The sequence below is a fragment of the Indicator indicator genome, chromosome 4, assembly GCF_027791375.1.
Source record: "Indicator indicator isolate 239-I01 chromosome 4, UM_Iind_1.1, whole genome shotgun sequence".
NCBI classification, from domain to species: domain Eukaryota; kingdom Metazoa; phylum Chordata; class Aves; order Piciformes; family Indicatoridae; genus Indicator; species Indicator indicator.
In genome coordinates, this window is record NC_072013.1 from 31,906,370 (window position 1) to 31,932,594 (window position 26,225).

Sequence of the window (26,225 nt, forward strand, 5' to 3'; positions counted from 1 at the left end):
CACGGCTGGGCTATGAGCACACCATGCCAGCTCATGTCCAGCTTCTAACCCACCAGCACCCCCAAGTCCTTCTCCTCAGGGCTGTTGTCCAGCCCTTCATCCCCTGCCAGTGTGGATACTAGATTGCTCTGACCTAGGTGCAAGACCTTGCATTTGGCCTTGTTGAACCTCATGAGGTTCACTCAGGTCCATTTATCAAGCTTATTCAGATCCTTTGGATGAGGGACCAGCTTTTTCCAACTGTTAAAAAAAAAAAAAAATCTCCAGCACTGAAAAATTCTCTGCAAATTTATCGAAATACATCAATGACTTTTGTGTTACAGTCCAGGCACATGTGCTCTCCTCACCAAAAGGAGATTCATTTTTAGAAACCTTCTACTCTGCAGTGTTGGTTGGTCTTTTCTTTTCCTTTCTAACACTACGTACTCACAAGCATCCTGGAAAGTTTGAAAAAAAAAAAAAAATTAAAAGGCCTAAGAGGACTAAGAGTGTGTCAGCACATGTCTGAGCTACATGTTAAATTCTCCCAAAACCATACACTGAAGATTGCCGTAACAAAAGAGACTGTGGTGATAAAGGGAAGCCTTATGTTCAAGTAGTGGTTAGTCGTGCAAGATTAGAAATTAGCTCAGAATCTAATTCTTACATAAAAGCTTTTAAAGGACAGGATTTCTCCTTAAGATGAAAGCAAGGAACTGATAGCTATTCATTATTGAATTAGTCATTCAGATTTAAAAGCAGCAGAAGCACAAAGCTTGGCATCTTCTGTGGAGTCAAGAGAATCTAGAGTAGCAAGGGCTGGAGCATAGAATCCAGGACTACAAATATATCCCATGGGTTTTTTCATTCCCAAGGGACCTGAGCTGCTCTGCTTAATCTGAGTCCAAGGATTTGCTGGCTGATCAACACAGCATGTCCCCAAGGCATTACAGGTTTAGTTATGGAAAAGATGGGCCACTCATTAGAATGACAGAATCGTTTTGGGTGGAAGAGACCTTTAAGATCATCTAATCCAACCATTAACCCAGCGCTGCCCATTCACCACTGAACGACATCCCTCAGCACCACACCTACACTTCCCTCAAATCCCTCCACTGCCCCCCTGGGCAGCCTCTTCCAAGGCTTGACAGCCCTCTTTTTTCCTTCTGTCCCATCTAAGTCTCCCCTAGTGCAACTTGAGTCTATTTCCTGTTGTCCTATCACTTGTTCACTGGGAGTGGCTCCAAACCCCTTTCAGGAAGTTGTAGAGCACTGAGCTCTCCCCCCAGCCTCCTTTTCTCCAGACTAAACAATCCCACTTCCCTCAGCCTCTGCTCACGAGACTTGTTCTCTAGAACCTTCTCTAGCTTTGCTGCCTTTCTCTGGACAAACTCCTGCATCCCAACACTCCTCTTGAAGTGAGGTCCCCAAAACAAGAAGAAGCTAAGAGAAAGTAAAACGTATATTTGCAAGCAGGACGGAACTCCAGTTTGGGTAAGAGGCTGCCTGTGATCTGACCTTCTTGGAAGACAGGCAAAGAAAAAAAAAAAAAAAACTACATAAAAACCCTTAAGGAAGGAGCAGGCAAATGACAAAACAAACAAACAAACAAAAAAAAACCCCGTGTGCAATGGTCAGCACCTGCAGTACATACAAGGTGGACCTGCACACAAGCAGAACCCCAAAGAATGCCACAAACCCCACCAGACAGCTCAAACCATCAAGGAACTGAGCAAGTCACCTACATCACTGGTGGCATGCTACATTTCTGCATCTCCTGGGACAAGTGTACCAAGAAACAATCATACATAAACCACTCATATCAAAACTAATGCTGATCATCAGACATGAAGGAGGTGGATGGACACCTCCATGCCCAAGACCAACATGGCCAGGCAAGTCATCCCCTGAAACAGCTTCTTCTCAGCCTTCTCCTTCCAAACCTGGCTTCGGTTTCAGCTGCAGTTGTTCCTTCCAAAATTGCTCCTCCTTAAATAGTCTCCCTTCCTCTTTCCTGGGGGAGGATTTGCCCCACAGGATGACAGCAGAAGAAAGCTAAAATAGACTCTCACTAAGATTAACATCCCACTAGCAGCTGTATTACAATGAAATGCAACCACCTGGAGGCTTGATGTATAGATGGATAAATGTATAGACTGAAATTTATAAATAGATGAAATATTTAATTTCTGTGATGCATTCCCCAGAAAGGGGGAAGGTGGAAGCACCCACAAAATAAGGAATAAACCAGCCAGGCAGAACAGTTGTACACACCATAAAGCAATTCATCTACAGCTTCAACATGAGCTCCCATCAATGATGTATAAGAGATAGGAAGGAGCTAAGGATATTTTTTACTTTTACCACCCAATGCACAAGCATACAGCTAATAAAGCAAGGCAAATAAATCCCAGATGCATTTTTGGGGCAGAAGGCATTGGAAGCAACAAGAGGGCATGTGCTTGGGTATCCTAAAAGAGCAGTGCTGCACCTATCCAGAATCATTCCACCTGGTTTCCAGGGGAGGTGGCTGTAACAGGCAGGCCACCAAAAGAGTCTGAAAGCAAGTGCTGCAGACAAGCACTAAGTAACACTGCAGTAACAGCTGTAAACACTCCTGCCACCTGAACCTGGTGAGTGGGAAGGAAACCAACCTAGATATCAGGATTACCCTTGGCAAAGCCAACCCTGCCCTCCCAAACAACATAAATAACAGCCAAGACTACTTGCTGCAGACAGTGATGCTATTTAAGTGGAGCTACAAGAATCACAGAATGCTTTGGATTGGAAGGGACCTTAAACACTATCTAGTTTCAACTCACCTGCCATGGGCAGGGACACTCCCTACTAGACAGTATTGCTCAACCATCCAACCTGTCTTTGAATTCTTCCAGGCTTGATGCCTCCACAACTTCCCTGGGCAACCTGTTCCAATGCCTCACTACCGTCAATGGGGAAGAATTTCCTCCTAATGTCTAATCTAAATCAAGCTTCTTCCAGTTTGAAGCCATTCTCCCTCATCCTGTCACTACATGCTTTTTTACAAAGTCCCTCTCCAGCTCTCCTGTAGGCACCTTCAAATAGTGGAAGGCTTCTCTAAAGTCTTCCTGGAACCTTCTCTTCTCCAGGCTAAACAACCCCAACTCTCTCAGCCTGTTCTCACAGCAGTAGGGTTCCAGCCCTCTGATCATCTCCATGACATTCTCTGGACCCACTCTAACAGTTCCATGTCCTCCTTGTGTTGGAGGCTCTGGAGCTGGACCCAGTATTCCAAGTGGGGTCAAAGAGTCTGTCCTCAAGCTGCGGTTTATCACCAAAAAAACCCCAACAAAAAACCAAACATAAAATCCATCTTAGGAAAATCAGAGCAACTTGTTGCAGGATCAGATAGAGTTATCTCAAGAAGTTGTGCTGTTATCTAGTTTCAACATACAGTTCCTCCCTAGGGTACCACTGTGGTGGGACATGATAAGTCATAAAGCCATCCTTAGCAACATGAAGGGACTGCATCTAGAAAATAGCCATCATGTGTAAGAGAGCTAACATACAACAGGACAAGCACTTGGTAATGTAAAAAAAAAGAAAAAAAGAAGGAAAAAAAGCCCAAAGACAACACTTCCTTGACAGGATTTATTTTTAAATGATGATTGCTCAATCCTGCTTGAGAAATTGGTATGGCAGGAGTAGCTCTCATGCAAGAGGATGAATGGTGACTCAGCAGGTAAAAGCTGTCAAAAACATGTCCAAAATTGGAAGGATGAGAAAAAAAAATATCACAAGGGAAAACTATAAATACTTCAAGCAGCTCTGCTTTGGGCACTGGTTGGATGCCTGTCACTGCAGAAGATGCTCTAGGAGGCAAGCAGGGGAACCACATCCTCAGGCTAAGCACCCGCAGGGGGTTGCTCCTCCACAAGCAAGAGCAGCTGGAGACAAGGGGAGCCAAATTGCCATCCATGTCAGCAGGACCCTCAGCATCCTTGTGCATTAGGAACTGCTTTGGGCCCTGTATTTGCCCTAAACAAAAAGTGAAAGGGGATCCAGCTCTGGAGTCCTCAGTACAGGAGAGACATGGACTTGTTGGAGCAGGGCCAGCAGAGACCACGACAATGATGTGAGGGCTGAAACCTCTCTGCTATGAGACCAGCTGAGAGAGTTGGGGTTGTTCAGCCTGGATGGAGCAGAGAAGACTCCAGGAAGACCTCCTTGTGGCCTTTCAGTAATTAAAGGGAACCTGTAAAAAAGCTGAAGAAAGACTTTGTAGCAGGGTCTGTTGTGACAAGACATGGGATGATGGTTTTAAACTGAAAGAGGGGAGGTTCAGACAAGGAAGAAATTTTAAACAGTGAAAGTGGCAAAACATTGGCCCAGGTTACCCAGAGAGGTGGCAGATGCCCCATCCCTGGAACCAGTCCAGGTCAGGTAGGATAGAGCTCTGAGCAACCTGCTCTAGTTGAAGACGTCTCTGATGACTGCAGGAAGTTTAGACTAAGTGAGTTTTGAGGACCCCTTCCAACTCAGATCATTCTATGATCCCATTGCTGCTGGGTTTCAGCTATGGGGCTAAAGACAGCTTTGCACCCTTAAGGCTCCTCCCTTTCCAGCCTTCACCCCACTTTGCACATCACTATGAAGAAGATAGGAGCAAGACTTTCTAATGCAGACAAAAATACTTCTTCTTGCACTGCCTTTTTATTTTTGTTTTCCCCCTTAAATAAAAGTCAAAAAGCCCAGCCAACATGAAAGGCTGGATAAACACTCCTCCTTTCCCCAACAGAAATTACAAAAATGCCTTTGAATTTGTTTTGGCAAGAAACAATGCTTTTTATGAAAGAGCTTCATTGAAAAGTCACAATTTGGAATGTACTCTTCTATTCTATGTTGAGGCTTTTTTTAAATTAAAAAAAAAAAAAGGAAAGAAGCTTTAATTACCACCTTCAGCAGTATTTTGACATCATTTATAGTTTGTTAGATCATTACAATCTCCAAATGCACCTTTTGGAAGCTCCTTACCACTGTAGTAACGTGGGGGTTTTGTGTTGCTGAGTCGTGTCAGCAATTGGAAAAAAAAATTAATTCCATTTGGAGAAAACGCTGCCATTTATAACCCAGCAATTAAGAACAGATTTAATTTTAGATATTGCTGCATTCTTCATCTTATTGAGTTACTCACCACCAACACTGGTACTATCAGTACACACTCAGCTTTTGAACAGACCCAGGCCACTTCTCTCACCCCTTAAATCAGCAGTGACAGAGATGAAAAGTTAAGGCTACTTTCCTCTCTCCTGGAGGCTGCAGCATACAGTCTCTGCTGCAAAAATAAAGAGAGCACACACTGGGATTTCCACCACAACAGGCCAAATCATATCAGCCAGGGGCACATAATGAGTTAACATCAAAAAAACATTGAAAAAATCTCAATAGAGCAAGGCAGAGCTGGCTGGATTTGCAACCCAGGGTATGCAGACATTTTAAGGGAGATAAAAAGAGAACGAGACATAGCTGGAGAGATGCCCATAGCCCCTTCTCCCTCCATGCAGCAGGTAGGAAATGGAGAAAGGAAAATGGTTTTTTTTGAGCTGGGGCTCTGCCTGTTCAAAGGTGATGCTCAGGGAGGCCTGGTGCTGCTGGCAGGGCTTCAGCTGGCACTCAGGGGACAAGAGGTTGCTGGCTGCCTCCCACACATGAAAAAGTCAGAGCAGTCCAGGGACTCACATCTGCATCGCAGTGGTGATGGGGCAGACCTGGGGCTCCCCAACAACTCCCACTGGGGAAAACTTTATTGGAAAATGGGTCATGTCTTCACAATCTCCTTTTGGGCATGCAGCAGCAAACACTCCTTGTGATCACCAGCAACCTCTACGTCATGAGAACAGTCTCTCTGGAGAAGCAAAGGAAGGTGAATAGGAGCGAGGGTACAGGAGCTACCCTCCTCATCCCTGCTCATGGTGTCACCCAGCTCCTGGCCACCTCCAGCAGAAGCAGACCAAGATGTTTAGAAGGAAGCACCATACACTGGCTGTGGCAGTGGTTCAGACTTTCAAAGCAAATTAGCACATGCAGTAAGTGGCGAATTCTGAAACTGTTCTCTAATAATGGCAGTGGAGGACCCTGGGCATCACCTGAAACCCTGCGGTGACATGGTGATAGTTATTTGCTACTAACACATTCATCCATCACAGCAGCACTGCAAGCTGGGGCAGGGCACAGGACGCCCAGGAGGTGACCTGACTAAAGCAAGATACGCTTTGGCCAAGAAGCTTTGGGCTTCTTGTTACAAAGGAGGCCAGCATGGGTAGTACACTAAGAACTATGTGGAAACAACCAGGTTTGGGGAGTTTTTTTTGACATCAGGGTGAGGAAGCATCCAAACAGCTCATTCACAATTCTTAAAGGTGTACCAAAATGATTTTGCAAGGTAGCAAGGTTATAGCCCCCAAAAGCCCAATGCCTGGCTGGGATGGAGTGGCTGAGCTCACACAGCAGCACCAGAACAACTCAGATCCCAGGAGAAAATCTCTCAGCACCTTTGAGACCCTGTCTCAGATAAACCCAGACAATCCATGGAATCCAAGAATAGCAAGGGTTGGAAGGGACCTCTGGAGATCATCTAGTCCAACACCCCTGCTAAACGTAGGCTCAACTCTGAGCTGGTTACCCAGGACCACAATATCCAGGCAGGTTCCAAAAGCCTCCAAAGGCCACTCCAGAGAAGAAGGAACCACATGCTGAGGACTCAAAAGACAGCCCGCTCAGATATGTTTGAAGGATGCAAAGGGAACCTTTGCCACATCTTGACCTCCTGCCACCAGTCCTCTTGGGTCAGAAAAACTGAAAAGCACTTCTTGTGTTTAAAAACAAAATATTTTTTTAAAATCTCCAAGCACATATATTTACCAAGATTCCAGCAGTCTCCTTTCCCTGTTGAAGGTGGGAGCATTGCTGCACTAATTGTAAGTGTATTAAGAAACAGGCTAACCTCTACCTTCAAACTGGAATTAGTTACGCTTGGTCTGACCTTGCATTATTTTGAAGCACTGCAACATTAAAAGAAAATTAGAAGGACTTGTTAAATCCTTTACAAAGTAAAACAATCCTGTTGCTCCAGGTTCATACACAAAAAACCCAAACCAAACCATCAAACCAAAAATCAAGCTCTTAAATCATGGCTGCTGCTTTAATGTGGTAAGATTTTACTCTTTTATTTTAAATTCATTCATATCTCATTTACTTGAGCAATCACACTGGCTTTAATGAGCTCTCCATGTGAAAACTGCAAGTACAAAGGATCATATTGGCTTGTGCTACAGAGCTCTGCACACCTAGAAAGGAAATCCTAAACCATCATGTGCTTCTCTACAGCCAGATTACTAGTTTTTAATCCTCTCTGCCAGATGCATTTTTTAGTCTTTGTGTATAATAAAGCAAATTAGTGTAATTGTATGGGTAAATTGAACTGAAATATGCATATCAGACTGAAAAAAACAACCAAACTCACTCCAATCTTTAGTTATGTTTTGCAGAGTTGGGGACTGAATTCAGCTGTGCAGACACTGGAAAAGGAAGAAGTTGCTGCATAGTGAACGAGGACTTGCATCACCCTTCAGCTACAGCTTCACAGGCTCATTTCTCCCCCAGGTCACCTGTGAGGGACCATGCCAGGTCACGGATGAGCAATGCATCCTTGCGCTCCTGAAAGAGCAGGAACTGGTAAGGACTTCAGCACTAACCATGAAGTTGCTGGTCCACAGCAAGTTCATATTGTCCCTCCATGCACAGAAACTTACCCCTGCAGATCTACACCTGTCTCTCCAACTCTTAACCCATTACCTGAGTTCTTTGCTATCCATCATCAGCCCTGGTCATCAGACACTGCCATCCTCATACCCCAAGCTGAAGCACAAGATTCATGATCCAACTTCCCTAGCCACCAACCAGCATAGCAAAATTCACCACAAACCACCAATTGCCTCAGGAGAGCCCTCAGGTAAGGTGGACACTTTTAAAACCCCAGGCTTTCACCAGGAAACCCAAAACCAGGTCTCAGCCAGCAGGACCAAATACAGCTGCAGCTCCCCACCCAGGGCTCAACATGTGCACATCATCTCCATTTCTACCAAGTTTGTACTGCCCAAGAGCAGTGTGTCCAGGGCAGACAGGAGCATGCGCCAAGCTTTCACAGCCAGACAGCTTTGCAGCAAGGAGCTCTGCCTCTCCAGAGAAACCATCATCTATTTGTTAACTGGAGAACATCTTGATTGGCCACCGTACAAGAGATTCTTTGGACTTGGTGATCTTAAGACATTTTTTCCAACCTTAACGATTCTACAGTTCTACAATCTGAGTAATCTGATCCAGCAGAAGGTGTTCCTGGCCATGGATGGGGATTGGAACTAGATGGTATTTAAGGTCCCTGCCAAATCAAACCATTCTATGAATATCACAAAGTATTTTCTCCAGATCAAGGAGATTGCTGCCTAATTGCAGGATTAGGGAGGTTGTTCCCATTTTCCACCAGTGCCAGGGATGCAATTCAGCAGGATACATTCAGAATAATTACATGCAAACCCCCAAAAAGCTACTTTTATCTATTTCACTGGTAAGAACGGACTCACCCCCTGGAATTACATCCAGCTAAAAGTATCACTGACTTCAGCAAGAAGCAGACTACATCCCTCTTCATTCTCAGCCTTGAGGTGGGACTTGCTCACGCTTCAATTTGGCACAGGGGTCCAAGCCTGGCTGGTACTCAGGAAAACCAAAAAGGAGCTGGCATGTAAGCATCATCCGTGTGATGCGGCCCTGGGCAGCCTGATCCAGTTGGGAGGTGTCCCTGCTGACTGTAGGGGGATTGGACACGATGACCTTTGAGGGTTCCTTCCAACCTGATGCAGTCTGAATCTGTGTGGAAGGACACCCCTGATCTCCTATGCAGGACGGTGACAAGAGCCCAGGATTGTGAGATGTCACTCAGAAGTGCTGATTATCTCCTGAGAAAACCTTCAGCAACCTTTTGGAGTTTTTAAAAAACAAGTAAGCATACAAAAGTCACCCCAGCAAAGGCACATTCTGCTGAGATGTTTTCTGCAGGGGATGCAAATGGTGAGAGGGTGGAGGTACACCTCATATGAATACCGAGCTATGTAAGCAGCTCTGCCAGGGCTCAGGCTGCAGGATGGGAATAAATAAATATATGGAGAAAGACGTTTCAGAAAGGTCCTGCACACAGGTAACCAAGGCACGTGCATTTCAGAGCTGGAAGAGGGTTTCCTTCCCCACTTGCTGTATCTCAGCCACGTATGAGATGCTTGCTCTTGTATCAAATCCTCCTCCTTTTCCTGCACCCAGGAAAACAGACTATCCAGTGAATATCTCTATGAGTTCACCAGACACATGGGCTGACTGTGCCAGCTGCATCCCACCACAGCTCTTCTGGAATGGTCCCAGGAGCCCCTGCAGCAAGAAACCTGCTCTGCAGCAGCCTGCAGTATTTTCCCTCCAAGGAAAGGTACAGAAGTGGCATAGGACCCAATCTGGGCCACCAGCCGCAAAGGGACAGGAGTTCCTCACAACTGAGTTGGGCACCCAGGAACCAGATGCCAACCAAAAGGCTGATTTTGGCAACGTGCAAACAGCATCAAATCCACAACGAGTGCGAATTTGCTAAAATTCAAGGGTGTTAGGCCAGCAAGGAGCTGGATCTTGCCGTCTGTGAGGTATCAGAGTAAGTCCAAAGCTTTGGCCAGGCTCTGTGCCCTTTGTGAGGCATGACCCATGGTACTACACACCAAGACCACCAATTGTTCTGGGTAGGGGACAGTATTTCTATTTTAAAACCAGAAACCAGCTGAACATCAACGCTAACATCCAGTTTGGCTTTAACAGGGATTTAAAGAACTTGGGCTTCTTCGTTCCTTAATCCCACACCACTACCAACCAGTATCGACTTCTAACAATGCAAAAGCATCTGCCCACATTTTTGCAATTACTTCAGAGCCGGCAAAGAGCACCCTCCCCTTTCTGCAGGGTTAATCTAAAGAACAGTTGCCAAAATGCTGAGAACACAGTCAAACAATAGCTCCTCTGATGAAATTCCTTCACTCCATAGAGAAACCAGTATCCTTCAGCTGCTGTGGCTCGTCCAGAGAGATCTTCGAGTGTTTACCCATTCCCAAAGAAAATAAAAGATGACAAATTAAAAGATTTGAGTGCAGCTTGCAAAAAAATTTAATGCAGAGCCCTTCAATTTAACCACACCACAGTTTTATTAATGCAGTATTTGCTTTGTGTGAAATACAAACCTGGGACAACCATGGAAGGAGGGCAATGCCAACCACCTGTCCTGGGGATAGAGACTTGCTAACCTTGTCAGTCCAGAGACCACTTTTAGCAGCTCCATCCTTTTAAATACTCATTCTCAGTGGAATCTCTGACCAGTCATTTATAAAAGCTGGGTAGCAGAGCTGGACAGCTGAATTACAGCAGCTATTATCCACGTATGCCTGAATCCAAGCAGACACCTTTATTTATAAAGGCTCTCCGGCTGACCGAGATTTGACATCGGCTACAAAAAGCATTCAGCATCCAACTGACTGCTTCAGAATAATGTGATGAAAGGTTAGCCTGTGCAGTCTAAGACACCTTTACACAGTGCTAAGAGCTATCATTAAAAGAATTCATGCTGTTGCAATGACTCTTTTAACCAAGGTTTAGGTAATTGATTTCCTGAGCAGACAGACACACTGAGGTGCACACCTTTGTGTCCTCTGCTGGTATGTATTCAAATGGATTGTATCTTCTTATCCCCCTAGACCTAATCCTAAAGCATTAAAGTATTTTTTGGTTTATCAGACCTATCCCCTCTCCTTTTAGACCTCTCTCTGTTTTCCAAGCTGCTGCTTCTTGTTTGTTCAACTTTCAGCTCACCCCCACCTGAGAGCCATGAGCCCTCCACACTTTCCACCAAACATGGGAACCCACAAGATGCAGGCAATACAAAGGAACACAGGCAATAAAAGTGCAGACGGATGGAGGAGGAAGAAGAGCAGGTGGTAAGAAAAATCCATTCCTCACAGTTGGTCTTCTTTAGCTCTAATTGCCTCAGTGGCAACCCCTGATAACAGAAGGTAACGAAGACCGTGGCAGAAGTGTGAATTCTGATTTAAATTGACAGTGTCCCCAGGGGCAGCAGATGCAAATGTACCAAGCAGGGTTCATCTGGGTGAAGGAAGGCTGTCAGTACATGTGTGTTCTCTTCAGAATCCTAAGTCTGTTAGAATAACCCAAAACAGGCACCAGTACCTCTGCTGGAGCTTTGAAACTCCCAATGAGGGTTCAAGGACTACATTGTGAGTTGTAACACATGGTAAGGAAGACTACCTTGACTAGTTCCTCATTTTTTAAAAGCAATAACCACTAAAACTATCCTCATTTGGTTCCCAAAAGCGTCCTTCCTGCTCCCAGCATCTTCTCCCCCTGCATTCACCTATCCATCCCACCACACCTAAACCCACAGCACTAGACTAGCCAGCACAGGACTGAGCCTCAGCACAACTCTCCAGCTAAAATTCCCTAGAGATGATGAAAATTCAGGGACCTGACAGCAACAAGAGTAGCCAAGTAACCGCAAGTATCCATAGCAGGACCAACCTGAAGTTCCAAGGAGGCTCCCCAGCTTCCCAGCAAGGGGCTGCTGGATGAGATCCCCACGGGGCCATCCCAGAGACCCCAGCACCAGTGTCAGGAAGGAGCTGTGTGCCTTGTCAAGAACGTTGTTATGGTTACTAAAGGGTTGGTTAGTTTTTTTCCCCTCCCCTTTTTCAAAAGAATTCTTATCAGTTTAACATAATACCACCAGTCAATAACATTTCTTATCTTAAAAGGTCACTCAGGTAGTTCCAACTCAGCATTTCATCTACCTTCACATTATCTGGAGGGAAACAGCCTGGTGACTTTGTATTTTTTTTTTTTTTAAATAATCCACTTCCCTGGAACTGTTAAGATTTAAAGAAAACCCTATTCAGAACCAAGCTGACCCCAGGGGCAATTTGAGCACAGTGGGGAAGAGAGAGAGAAAACCCCCACATTTATTTCTGCTGAATGAGAAACAGGAGGAATATCCCAACAGGAGAACTCTGAAAGCCAGGGAAGTATATGAATGTAGACCACAACTGCTGCAGAAACACAGCGTTCTGCTGGCAAACATCACATCAGCCAAGTTTCTCCACAACATAAGTTGTGAGTTTTTCCCTCCACATTTCTCTCCTGATTTCCTTCCTTTTTCACTTCCCATTGCAGCTGGAGACAGAGAGAAGCGGACAAAAAGAGAAACCCAAGGACAAGAAGAACCCATCTGTTGAGGGGTTTATCTTTCAGGCGGGTGGGGGGAGGAGGGAAACAAAAACACCCAAACAAACAAAATAAAAAACACAAACTCCCAAACAAACAGAAAACAAGGAGAAAAAAAAAATACAGTGGCATGGAAAGTGAGTTTTAAAATGTTTCAGGCTAAATCTGGGCAAATCTTGATTTATCCACTCACTCAGTTTGTTCTTGTAACAACAATAAAACTCCAAACAACACACACGGTCCACAACCCATCCAGGCAGCAATGCACCAAACGGAGCAGGAGAACTAACTGGTTAAAATTCAGGCAGGTTTGTGGTTTGTCTGAAATGAGCTTTGTCCAAAAAAAAAAAAAGGAAAGAAAGAAAAGAGCAATCTGGAACTAATTACTTGTGAGGATCAGTAACAGAAGAAATGCTTTTTAAATCACCCTGTGCTTCTACTCCAGGGTTGCCTTGCTTGAGAGCCAAGAGTGGAACAGAGCTGCTGGATCCTGCAGATGACACTCACAATATTAGTGTTACTTGAAGTAAAATATCTTCAGGCATTATAGCTCAACCTGCTGGGCCACATCCAGCTCTTGTCAACGTCAGGGAAGACTTCATACATTCGTAAAAATGGTTTGAGTTGGAAGGGACCTTAAAAATCATCTAGTTCCAAGCCCCTTGCTATGGGAAAGGACACCTCCCACAGGTTGCTCCTGGCCTCACTCAACCTGGCCTTGAACACCTCCACAGAGGGGGCATCCACAACTTCCCTAGGCATCCTGTTCCAATGTCTCACCACCCTCACTCTAAAGAATTTCTAATACCCAGTCTAAATCTGCCCTCCTCAAGCTTCAATCCATTTTCCCTCATCCTATTACTACAAGCTTTTGTAAAAGGTCCCTCCCCAGCTTTCTTGCAGGCCTGTTCAGGTACACCCTGGAGCCTTCACTTCTCCAGGCTGAACAGCCTGCAACTCTCTCAGCCTGCCACCCACGGGGGAGGTGCTCCAGCCTCTGATCATCTTAGTGACCCTTCTCTGGAACCTCTCCAGCAGTTTGATGTCCTGCAGCAGAAGCTGGCTCAGCTCTTGTTGCAACAGAGCCATTAGCACCATCCATCCAGATCTCCCCTAAAACTCCCATACTCTCAATACAAAACAACCATGAGTCTGTTGAAGCATGGCAGCAAGCATGGGAGAAAGGTCTTTTTTCTGCCCAAAGGATGACTTTCCTATAATACAAAAAGCTTTTGTGCTACAGCTAAAGCACTGCAAATGTCCTGAAGAGTCCACAAATGGCAGTAGCCACACTTAGTAGTAGCAAAATACATGGTTATCACCCCAGCTTCAACTCAGAGATCAGAACTCTACAGACCTTATGAGTGAGTGAAGCCTTCGGTCACACCAAGGAGGGACCTCAAGGCCAGGAAGCCTTAGAGGAGGTGCCATACCACATGTTCACACAGCTCTGAAGGCACAGAGCCCCATCAGAAAAAACAGGCTACAGTTCAGATACTTTCACTAAAATCTTCGATATGACCATGTCATGGACATGGCAAATACACAAATCAAACTGCAAGCTGTGGACCAGGCATATAACCATAGAGTGATTTGGGTTGGAAGAGAACTTTAAAGGCTACCTAGTCCAATCTCTTTGCAGCAAGCAGGGACATCTTCAACTAGAGCCGGTTGCTCAGAGCCCTGTACAACCTTTGCCTACATCTCCTCTTGCATTAGACAGCTGTGTTTGCCCCCTCCATGGAAAGCCTAGTGAAAGCCCATGCACTTGCCTCATGCAGTCAGGTATAAAGCATGACTGGGTTTCTTGCCTTTAGAGCTGGTCCCCCCCTACTCCAACCAGGCTTATTTTCTGCTCATCACCCAGAATCAGAGAAGACTGCACAGAAGAATAGTACCATCATTATGTCACGGGTAAGATCGTCCCAAGCTCCAGGAGAGGAAACCCAGCTCACAATCCCCTTATAAGAGAAATAACTCCCTCCGCCCTTAAAACCCCTTCCAAACCAAAGCCAGCATCATGTTCTCCAGCACAGAAACAATCCCAACCTTGTTTTCATGAAATCCTGCCCCTCCACTTCAGGCATCTGCTACGGAAGAGGAAGCAGGAAGTCGGGAATGGATCTGCTCACTCCAGCCTCAACTTTATTTGTCATTACTAGGGCCAAGATGGAAAGTCACCAGCTTGGCTGTTTGCCACAGCCAAACTCATGCTTAGCAGTGGCCTCAGCAAATCGCTGGGTCTCCTTCTTAAGATTGCAAAGATAAACATGTCAGTGCTTCAGAGAAAAGCAGTGAGCATTCAAGCCTGTGGATCATCAGGGCCCACAGCCTCTTCTAACATCTTCTGGATGCCTTAGTAGCTCTTGCATAACCAAGACAAAAAGTAAAGCTCTAGTTTATTCAGTGCAAATAGAAAACACAAAGAGCACAACCACAACTCAGAGGTATGTGTGAGTGCACACACGCCTCATAGAGTCATTTGGTTGGAAGAGACCTTTAAGATCAACAAGTCCAACTGTTAACGCAGCACTAAACCACGTCCCTCAGCACCACATTTACACAGGTTTTAAAGTCCTCCAGGGATAGGGCCTCCACCACTTTCCTGGGCAGCATGTTTCAGGCTTTGACAACCTCTTCGGTGAAGCAGTTTTTCCTAACATCCACCTAAACCTCCTCTGTCACAACTTGAGGCCATTTAGATTCACGTAAAGGTTCGTTCCAACTGCAACCCTTGATGCCAAGCCCCACTCCTGGGTTTCTGCAGACAGAAAGGGTTTCAAAGATGATGACTTGTGCTTTGCTATGGGTTTGTACACTCGGCACCATGCAAGTGTGGAGAAAACCGATCTAATCAGGTGGGAACCCTAAAACCCAGCCCAGCATCCACTTTAGCACACCAGCTTCTCCCCACTCTGATGAATCCAACCCTTAGGAGCTGTCAGATCTGACCCCTAGGGCTTGGGTGCAGTAGTTGTGCAAGGGGTGCCCTTTCTCCAAACAATTCTCCGTGGTAACATTAGACACAAGCACAAAGCTGGAAAGCTAAAGTACTGACGAATGCATCTTAAAATAAAGCAAGTGTTCACACTAATTACTATTTCAGTTACACACACCATTGGCAAACAACTTCAAGGTTGATAAAAAAAACTTGCTTTCATTGGCCACAGATTAAATTAAGGTGTTTTTCTCACCGAAAATGACAAAATAAAAAGGCTTGAAAAATTGTAAGAAGATGGAAATTTGCACCATGATGCACCAGGTCCACAGAAACCTTCACCAACTGCTTCAGGGAAACCTTGGCTGAGCAGAGCTTCAAGTACTTTCAAAGCAACTGGCCCAAATGCAAACGTGTAAAATAAAAATGGTGAGATGGGCACGTAGCTTGGATCGGGTGCTGATGTCTAACATGCCAAAGGACCCAACCACGCAGATGATCATCCACCAGCAACAGCCCGAGCTACAAGCAGAGCACTTTCCCCATCCGTCCATCCAATCTCATTTGAAGATAAGTGTATTTGTAAAGTAGATTATTTTAATTGATGGCTCCACAGTTGGTTCTTATTCAGCTGCTGATCTGAAGCTCTCCTTGACCTCTCCCATCAATCTGTACCTTGATGGGTTGGAAGACGGCCATACACCACCAGTGATGCCCCATGTAGTTCCTGCCCTCAACGTATGCAGCCTCCCTGCACCCACTGTTGTGGGGTAAGCAATCTCAGCTACTTTTCCAAGATCAAAGATAAGAAATCTGCACAGTAGGATGGCATTTGAACGGAAATCAAGGGACAACAAGCTGGTCCTGGTACAGATCTCCAGCTTAGGTCTGTGACGATGCACAAAATGCTTATCTGCCTCTTTTACATGCACTTCAGCAGCAGGATATTTCCCAACTGCAGTCCATGCAGAAAGGAATTCTGATGTCTGGCATCAAAAATGGTTAAAAGGACACTACAAAGTCTCATTGGGAGACAGCAGCCCACCCATGGGGAGAACACAATGCTCCAGGCAGCTACCCAGGCTGTTCTCATAAAATTTCCCCTCTTGCTTTAAGCATTGCTACCTAAAATAAGTTTCCACAGCAAGCTCTGAAAGAGACACACCAGCCACCCAAATGACCTGGCCCTCACTGGCTCTGTCCTGTGGAAGAGACCTCATCATTCACACTGACAAAGGGAGCAAGCCACAAGGAGCTTCTCCTTCCTTCTCCAACTGCAAGGGACACATGCCAGGAACCTCAAGCAAAGGCATTTTTAAGCAAATAGGAGAAAATACAGAAAAGTTAAGGACAAGCCCAGAGGTCCCAGCAACAGGCCAAGAACAAGGGGGAGTCTTCATGCCGTGCCTCCAGCCAGGGCTGGCGTGAGCCAACCACTGGCCTGTGGAGCTTCCCACAGCTACTCTGAAAAGCATCTTTAGAAATAAAATGTATTTGAACTGCAAGAGAATACTGGGTGTGTAGCCTTGCCCAAAGCCCCTGACTAACACTGCTCTGTATCTTTATATCCCTCCCCATGCTATTGCCCCAAAAACCTCAGCACAGGCAGCTTCTAGCCCTCAAGTTTGCAAACAAAACCTGGGCAAAATGCATGGCAGCAGCTCAAGTATGCAGATTCAAAGAAGCCAGTGTCCAAGAGCTCAGCAGACCTCTCCATTTAAGAGTTCCAAGCTCATGGTTTTTAATGAGTGGAGCTGGCAGGGCTGCTCACACCCCTCTCCAGGCAGAGACCATGCAATGCCAATGTCCAGTGTTTCACTTAAAACTTCTCATCACTCCCACCAAACATGGGATTTAGCTCCTCACCCTGTTCTTCTCCCTGGACACTGCTTGGCCCCTCCACAGGCCCCTCCACAACGGCCTCAAGCTGTGTCAGGGAAGATTCAGGTTGGACATTAGGAAAATTTGTTCACTGAAAGGGTTATCAAGCACTGGAACAGGCTGCCCAGGGAGGTGGTGGAGTTGTCATCCCTGGAGGCATTTAAAAGGCACAGGGATGTGGTGCTGAGGGGTATGGCTTAGTAGCAGTGGTTTAGCAATAGCTGTGGGACTGTGAACTCTAGGTGAGTGGTTAGACATGATGATCTCAAAGGTCTCTTCCAACTCAACAGTTCTGTGATTCTGTGATTCCACAGAACAGCCCAGTGATGCTCTCACAAAGCCCAAGAGCATTTAAACTAGAGCTCAGCACTGCAACACAACGGTAAGCCAAGAAAAATAAAGAACTGGGAACCATCCCCAAACTGGGCACTGGGATGACTTCCCATCGTAGGATTGTTTTGTTTGGGAAAGACCTCCAAGACCTTCGAGTCCAACCATAAATCTAAGACCACCATGGCCATTAGAACATGTCCTGCAATGCCATGTTCACACCTCCAGGGACAGTGACTCCACCACCTCCCTGGGCAGTCTGTTCCAATGCCTGACCACTCTTTCACAGAGGAAATTTTTCCTAATATTCAACCTAAACCTCCCCCAGCACAATGCCAGGCCATTTCCTCTCATTCTATCACCTGAGAGTAGGAAGAAGAGATCAGCCCTCACTTAACTCCAACCTCCTTTCAGGGACTTACAGAGTGCAATGAGGTTTCTGCTCAGTTCTCTCTTCTCTCGACTAAACCCCAGTTCTCTCAGCCACTCTTCCTAAGACTTGTTCTCCAGACCCTTCACCAACTTTGTTACCCTTCTCTGGAATTGTTCCATCAGTGAGGGTCACTAGGGGTGAAATGCAAAATGTGCACAAGAAGAGGTCAGAACTTCCAAGTGAGCAGCTGAAGTGGGCAGCACCCGGCACAGAGCTGGAACCACAAAGACCTAAGGAAGTTGGAGGCAAAGTCTGGAGGAACATGTAATACTTTTTAATAGCCCAGATGGTACAGTCAGGGAGAAGAAAAAAAAAAAAAAAAAACAAAGACACAACCACACAAGCCCTCCTTTGAGCTGGTGCACCTTCGGGCTTGGCCATTTTTTCCAGCTGCATCACCTGGTCTAAATAATGACATTACAGCTCCCCACAACCCTTGTCTCTTCCTCCAGCCAGTTCTCCCCAGGACAAGAAATCTAGGTCACTCTGATGCTCTTATTGTGATATCTGACAGCCTGCCAAAATGAAATAAAGATTTTGGCCTTAACGTGCGAAATGGTTAATATCCTGTGCACAGGGCACCGAAAGCTTGTTGTCCTTCAAGACCAAGAGCTTAAAGCTGTCATTTCATCAGTGCAGATGGGTGTTTGGATGCCTGGAGGGTCCAGAGGAGCTTTTCGGCATCTCTGTCAACCAGCAGAGACTGCAGGAACAGGGAAGGCATGGCAGTTCTGAAGCTTGGGCTGGTGGGATGGGATGTGGGACTAATTAACCCAGGAAAAACACTCACCACAGAATCACAGAGATTGGAAAGGACCTCCTGAGATCTGTTCCAACTCTCCTGCTAAAGCAGGGTCACCCACTGCAGGTTGTCCAGGATCACAACATCCAGGTGGGTTTGGAATCCCTCCAGAGGAGACTCTACCTCTCTGGGCAGCCTGCCTCAGTGATCCACCACTCTCAACATAAAGTTCCTCAGGCTAGATGGAACTTCCTATGTTCGAGTTTTCGCTGATTATCTCTTATCCTGTCACTCACACCTCTGGCCATAAGAGAGGGATGTCCAGGCAGCTGAGAACAGCAGCACATTCCACGCTCAATGCCAAAAGCTTACAGACTATATTCTGTGGGTCTGTACCCCATGGAGTGGCCATACCCAACACCCCTCAGTGTCCCAGCCACAGCTGGCGGACACAGGAGCAGCACAGGTCCTGTTCCCACCACAGCAGACATTGTGCTCCTGCCTGACCTTTACCAACAGCTTGGAGGAGGTCACTGTGTCCTGACAGCTCAGAGCAGCTGGGACTGAAGGCCAGTCTGGAAGGAAGGAAGGAAGGAAGCAAGCTATAGCAGGCTTTTAAATAGCACTGTGCAATACCTGAAACTTCTATTTCTGTGCATGGAGAGTATGGTTTCCATAGTCTTCTCCACTTGACAGGTCAAGCCAAATTGCTAAGTCAAAGTGAATTAGCAACAACTCATGTTCTTCACCAGTTAAAACAATAAAGCTCTGTAGCTTACCATGAAGGACAACCACAAGCTGCATGCCTCTTCTAATGAAGAAACTAATGAAGATTTCCTTCCATGTTTGCTTCTCACTTCTAATTTACCTTTATCAAGGAACACCATTAAACACACTACAGATTGAATCCCACAACACATGCAGGCACTACATCTCTGATCTGCTCCAAGACACCAGTGTAGGAGGCCCATGTAGTTATATCAGCCCCCTCCACGCTTAAGCAGTTATCCAAAGAACCACAGAAGCAGGAGGCTTCTCGGAGCTTTTTGAGGGTATACACAGCAGACATATGTCAGATATGCAGTTCTAACAAGGATGGTTTGGCTGTCATCAAAAATACCTTTATACTCAGAAAAAAGCAAGACAAAACCCCTTCAAAATAAATACACTTGCTTCTCCATGTCCATTAACTATTTTTAAAGAGTTATTTTTCTTTTCCCATCTCACCTGCCAAACAGAGATGGCACTGGAATCTCCTCATTTGGAGATCTCATTTGGAATCTACCAGGCAAGAAATAACCTGGACACTTTTGTTGAGAGGAATATTCCCCCATTATTACAAGAGGGATATGGACATGCTGGAACATGTCCAGAGAAGGGCCATGAGGATGATCAGAGGGCTGGAGCACCTCTCCTATGAGGACAGACTGAAAGAGTTGGGGCTGTTCAGTCTGGAGAAGAGAAGGCTCCGAGGTGACCTTATTGTGGCCTTCCAGTATCTGAAGGGGGCTACAAGAAAGCTGGGGAGGGACTTTTTAGGATCTCAGGTAGTGATAGGACTAGGGGGAATGGAATAAAGCTGGAAGTGGGGAGATTCAGACTGGATGTGAGGAAGAAGTTCTTCACCATGAGAGTGGTGAGAGCCTGGAATAGGTTGTCCAGGGAGGTGGTTGAGACCCCATCCCTGGAAGGTTTCTGGATGAGGCTCTGGCTGGATGGCTCTGGCCAGCCTGATCTAGTGTGAAGTGTCCCTGCCCATGGCAGGGGGGTTTGGAACTAGATGATCCTTGTGGTCCCTTCCAAACCTGATTGATTCTATGATTCTATGTATGGTCCACATACCAGCAGGCTCCACTAGCTTGTGAGGGCTTCAGCTCTGGTCTTCCTTTGGAGCCCCTACTGATCTCAGTTGTTGTTGAGATGCCACCAAGGAATACAGCAAGGCTGCCATCTTCTTCTAACAACCATGAACTAGAGGCAGCATTCCAGTTTTCCCACCTTCCCAACAGGGTTGGGGCAAGTAACAGGTCCTGAACATGCAACTTGCTTCCAATGAGGATCCACCGCTTAGGTCAATTCAGACACTTGCTCTGGCATGTTTGACTAGCATGTTACATTCAGACCAGCACTGCTTAAATTCATGGTGATGTCCCTTGCCAGACAGTGGATCTCACCCTTCATTGAACATAACCACACCACATCTTACAGCCAGTTCCTACATCTCATTTTAAGCTATGCACCCCCATTACCCCACAGTCCCTTGCACACTCCCATTGCCATGTCCCCAATATCAAGGTGGATGCTAATGGGGCACCTACAAGCAGGGAGCCAGTATTTCCAGGTCAGCGAACACCAGAAAAGCATACCAGGAGCCACCTCAGCCCCCAGTCTGGGAGGGAAACAAGCCCAAATTAGTTAAGCAAACACCAGGATTCAAACAGTAAAGACTAACACAAGGTCAGATGATGACACTGCTTTTCAGGAGAACTTGATGTGATTCCACTGCCAAGCAAGTCACAGACTAGGAAACTGGCAAAAACAGGAACAATTCCAAAATTACAGGTGGTTTAATGAAGAAGACAGTATTAACACTGCAGACTAAAAGCTATTTCCCAACGGTTCTTGGTTGAAAACATCAGCTACCCTTCCTTCTTCCACCACAAAACTGCACAGCTTGGAAAATCACGTCCTGTTCTATTGGTTAGACTTGACAATATAAAAGGTCTTTTCCAATTTAACTGATTCTATGATTCTATAACATGTCCACACCATGGGAAAGCTCTATGGAGGGGTGTTTGGCAAGGAAAAGGAACTCAGCACAGCCAGGTTGTGCTGTCGGAGGTACAGATGCCCCGGAGAACAGCTTGTTTTTGGAAGGAATGTCAGGGAAAGCACAGGCAGCTCCACAAACACACCAAGTGACGGATAGAAGGCTGGATGCCAAATTTCACTTGCAGGAAAAATCCTCATGCCAAGCAAGGTCAATGGGATTACAGGGGCAAGCAGGGATTGCCTGCACGAGTAGAGATGGGAAGGGTCCAACGCCTGGTTTCCACCTTGGCTTACAACATGCAAATGCCACCACAAATTACTTTTTATTTGGAAAAGACCTCAAACCTCTTCTTTTCCTTCACAATGCACTTTTTTCTGTGGTCAGAAAGTACATCACACACACCTCCCTCCTCAATCCTCTGACCAACTCAGGGGACATAGCTACCACCATACCCACAACCTGAACAAAAACCTTCAACGCTGATAAACAACTAAAAGCTAAAAATACATTGGTGGCAGCAATGTGCAGCAGGAATGGCTGTACTAAGGCCAGCATAGGAGGCTGAACATCTATCTTGAAGCAGCTGAGTTTTGAGAGCATGCTCCCTCCCTGTTGTGTGTGTGTGTGTGTGTGTGTCCCCGGGGCCTCCCCACCCAAATGGATGAGGTTCAGCCCTTCAGCTGTTTATAAAACCAGCAGCATTGCGCCCAGACGCACTCGACAGCATTCCTCCCTCTCATTCCTGAGAGCTATATAAGGGAACGGCCAATTCCAGCCTTGCTCACCCCTGGAGCCAGACCCGATCTTGATCCCTTCGTGCCAGAGCAGCCCCGGGCTTGGTTTCCTTTCCTGCAGAAGGACTTAAATCCGTCCTGGGTGGAAGGCGGCATTGAGCGGGACCTTGTCATCAAATGGCAGCACAGGCAGCTGCCAAATCCTGCCGGCTCGGTGCTCTAATGGGGAACAGCTGGAGAAGGACCCAGCATTCCTCCCATCCCACCAACCCTGGGGGCTCTGGTTGGGATTTGAGGACTCTGTATGGGATCTAAGGGGTTCTGTATGGGATCCAGCCACCATCACCCCCAAAAATTTCCTCCTATCATGAGATTCAGCTGGTTACTCCACATTTCAACATGCACAACCCAAAAAGCAACAGCTCTCAGGACCTCCCTCCCCACGATTTTGAACAAAAGGGATTCTTTGCCATGGGACGAGTTTTTACTTCGCCCTTTTTTGCCTCTTTTTTGAGGGGGAAGTGTGTTAGGAACCAGAACTATGCAACTTAAAAGGCAGATTTCACCCTCCCCTACCCATACTCCTATCTCAGAAGCTCTGCTGAAAGCCACTTGGAATCCCTGTATAAATCTGCACACACATGCTTGAGGAACATACGTGTTTGTAACAACACACCCATAAACAAAACATGTTCCCCCGCGGCGGCAGTGCAACTCACAACCTCACTTGTGCCATTTTCACCCTGCTCCAACTCCATCATCGACTCACTACAGAGTTGAGCAACTCGGAATCGTGCAGAAATAACAAACACCACCACCCCCGCCACCACCCCCCAAATTAAAAAACAAAACAAAACAAAAAAACCCACCCCACACACACTTTTCTGCAGCCACAGTACGTTCAAGTAACATAAACCAGCCTGCTCTTATTTTCCTCAGTGCTCCAGTGAAACACAAGGGGGTATTCAGAGCCACAGGGAAAAAAAAAAAAAAAAGAAAAAGAAAGAAAAATGTGTCCAAACAGGATCTGAATGATGAAATAGGAATTGCCACATTTATATATGAAAAAAAAAATAAAACCGAGGATAACTCGGCCACCCAACCCTTCAGAATATAACAGTTTGTCTAAGGTAGCGCTGGGCACGTTGCAGAAAGCAAAGCAAGCCACGTTGCCCAAAAGAAGCCGAGAAAATCCAGACTCTACGTGACCTGACTTACTTATTGCACAGGAAACTGCATGGAAGAAGGAAGGCGGGGGGCGGGGGGGGAGGGAGGAGGGGAAAAAAAAACGCACCACACCAATCATACACGCTACCGTAGTTACAGCATGCCATAGACTGAAGTAGTTTGCTGTGAAAAATCTAACAAATAAGCCACCATCCTTTCAAAAATAAAACGTGAGGAGAGATGTTAGTGTAGTGGAGCTGAGGTGCTCCAGCTCCCTGATCTTGGGGGTTTTGTGGATGGTTTGGGGTGGTTTAGAATACGTTGTTTTGTTGTTTTTGGGGGGGGGTTTTGCCCACGTTTGAGCGTCGTTCGAAAAGGTTTGCAGCAAAAAGCCATCACTCACCAGGGTTGTTGGCTTCCCCTTCGAGGATGTGGAGCTCGGTGCAATCTGCCAAGGAGTGCTCCAGGCAGAGCTGGAGGAAGCGAGCCTGGGTCCGGCTGACGCGTTTGAGCAGGGAGAGCAGCGCAACAGTCTGCTCACACTCGTTCCAGCCCTTGAACCAACCGGCCAACACGCCAACCTGGTCTCGAAACATCATGGTGAGCCGGTGGCCCCCCAAGGAGAAGACACCTCTGCAGGGTTGGGAGTGAGGGAGGTGGGGGGAGAAAATAAATAACCAGGGAAGCCTCCCTGACCCAACTCTGCTTCCTCCCCTGCGATTCGGGTCGGGATTAAAAAATGCTAATAATAAAAATTTAAAAAAAAAGGAAAGAAAAAAAAAGTAGAACCCCCCCTAAAAAAAAAAAAATCTCCTTTGCTATGATTAAATGGGTGGGTTTTGGTTTGGACGCAGCTTTTAGCCTGGGGTTGGGTTCTTCTGGCTTCTGTGCAGTGCTGGATTCCCTGACGGCGAGGCAGGAGGGAGGGAAGGAAAAAGGAGGATTGGCGGGGGGAGGGGGGGAGAGGTGTTGGCCAAAAAAAAATTATTTAAAAAAAGCCCAAAATAAGGAAAACCCCAACGTTGGGGGTGCCCCCAGTAAGGAGGTTGCGGGGAGCTGCGGGGGCTGCCTCGTCCTGCGGCGGAGGTGGGGCACCAGGGGCCTCACACCTAGAAGAGAAAAAAGGGGGTGTCAGGGGGGTGGGAGGAGAAGGAGGAGGGAGAGTAGGAGGAAGGCTCGCCCTCGGCCCTGGCACGCAGCGGGCCGGGCACCGTAGCCCCGCTGCCTTCCTCCCCCTCCTCCTCCTATATCTCCCTCCCTTCCCCCCCCCCTCTCCCCCCCCCCCCCCCCCCGCCAAGCCCCAGGCTGGGGAGATGGAGGAAGCATCCACCCTTCCACTACACCCAGTACCCTGCACCAGGGTGCACCAAGCAGCACGGGGGACAGTGTGAGATGTAACAACCCCCCTGTGCAGTAGACCCAGCACCCCCGCGGGGGAAGAATAAGCAACCCCCCTGTGCACCCAGAACCCTAATAGGGGGATAGGGAAATAACCCCTGTAACACGCGCAGCACTCCGAGCTTAGCAAACCCCTCATGCACACAGACCCGCATCGGGGGGGGGGAGGGGGAGTGGAAATCAACGCCCCCACGCATACAGTACCCCCATTTAGGGGGCACCAGAGAAAGAGGGAAGGCGGGGAGGAGGAGGCAAGGAAGGGGGAGGGGGAGCAGTGAGTTTTTGCGCCCCCCCCCCCCACGCCCCCCCATAAAAAAAAAGTTCCCTCCCCGGCCTTCCCCCACTCACCTGACTCGTAGGCGCTCCGGGGCGCGGGGGGGGCCGGCGCGGCGCCGGGGGGGGCCGTGCCATGGCGCGGGGTTACAGGGGAGGGAGGGAGGGGGGGGACAAAATGAGGATCGGGGAGGAGGAGGAGGGGGGGACGGGGGGGCCGCGGGGCGCGAGCGGCGGCGGCGCGAGACTGAGCCCAGCCGCGCGCCGAGCCCCCGCTCCCCACATGCCGCTCATTTGCATAGCGGTGACGTAATATAGAAGAGAGGCGGGACTAGGGGCGGGGCGCGGGAAGGGGAGGGCGCGCTGGGCGCCCCGCGAGCGATATGTGGGTCCTTGCTCGTCCCCTCTAATCTCACTTCCCGCAAACAACCCCCTCCAGGCAATTCGGGGGGACCCTGCGGGATGGGGGGGCTGGAGATGGCCCCATTGCCCTGTTCCCCTTGTCCTCTGTGTGAGTCCTCCCTGCGCCCTGGCTCCAGCTGCGGATTTCCCGCTGGAGGAAACCACCATCTAGTGGGCTACAGGGTAACGGCAACGTCGCGGGGGTGGCGGGGGGGGATAGGAAACACCACTTTTTGGGTCTGGCGAATGGCGCAGCATCGGCAAAAAAGGGGTGTTTTTTGAAGGGATTTTAAGTTTTTGTAGAATGAGGGGTAAACGCTGTCCTGGGGTTTTGGGGAGGGGTCGGTGGAGATGGATGGAATTAACCACTGTTAGGAAGCAGAATTCCTTTTTCAGGATATTGGTCTCCCCTGTGGATTCTACATCCCTGCTATCCAGGGAACGAGTGATCCAGGCGTCCAGGGGATGACTGATCCAGCTATGTGCAAGACAAGAAAATGTGGACCAAAACGCTCCAAGCACAAGCGTTTGCAAGAAGATAGCAAATACTGAACAGGGCTGAAGCATATAAAACCTGTGCACCGCAGGTGGAGGGACGGGATTCTGCCCCTCTGCTGGATCTCTGAGTCGAGCTCTGGAGTCCTCAGCACAGGAAATAACATGGACTCCGGAGTGAGCCCAGAGAAGGTCACAACAACGGTCCAAGACCTGGAACCCCTCTGCTGTGAGACCAGGCTGAGAGAGTTGGGGTTGTTCAGCCTGGAGAGGCTGGAAGGCCTCCAGCAAGAGCTTCTTATGAGCTTTCAATACTTAAAGAGGCTACA

The 26,225-nt window shown here is 47.4% G+C and overlaps 1 protein-coding gene across 3 annotated transcripts in view; it reads right to left on the reverse strand.

Moving 5' to 3' along the window:
* SAMD4A (sterile alpha motif domain containing 4A) overlaps nt 1–24,053 on the reverse strand; it is a 119,575-nt gene extending 95,522 nt beyond the window's left edge. For all 3 annotated transcript variants that reach the window (XM_054380701.1, XM_054380700.1, XM_054380699.1), the window contains exon 1: nt 23,732–24,053. In XM_054380701.1, coding sequence (XP_054236676.1) covers nt 23,732–23,927 — 196 coding nt within the window. In that variant the 5' untranslated portion in view covers nt 23,928–24,053. The remainder of the gene's footprint in view (nt 1–23,731) is intronic.
* Nucleotides 24,054–26,225: the final 2,172 nt, after the last annotated feature.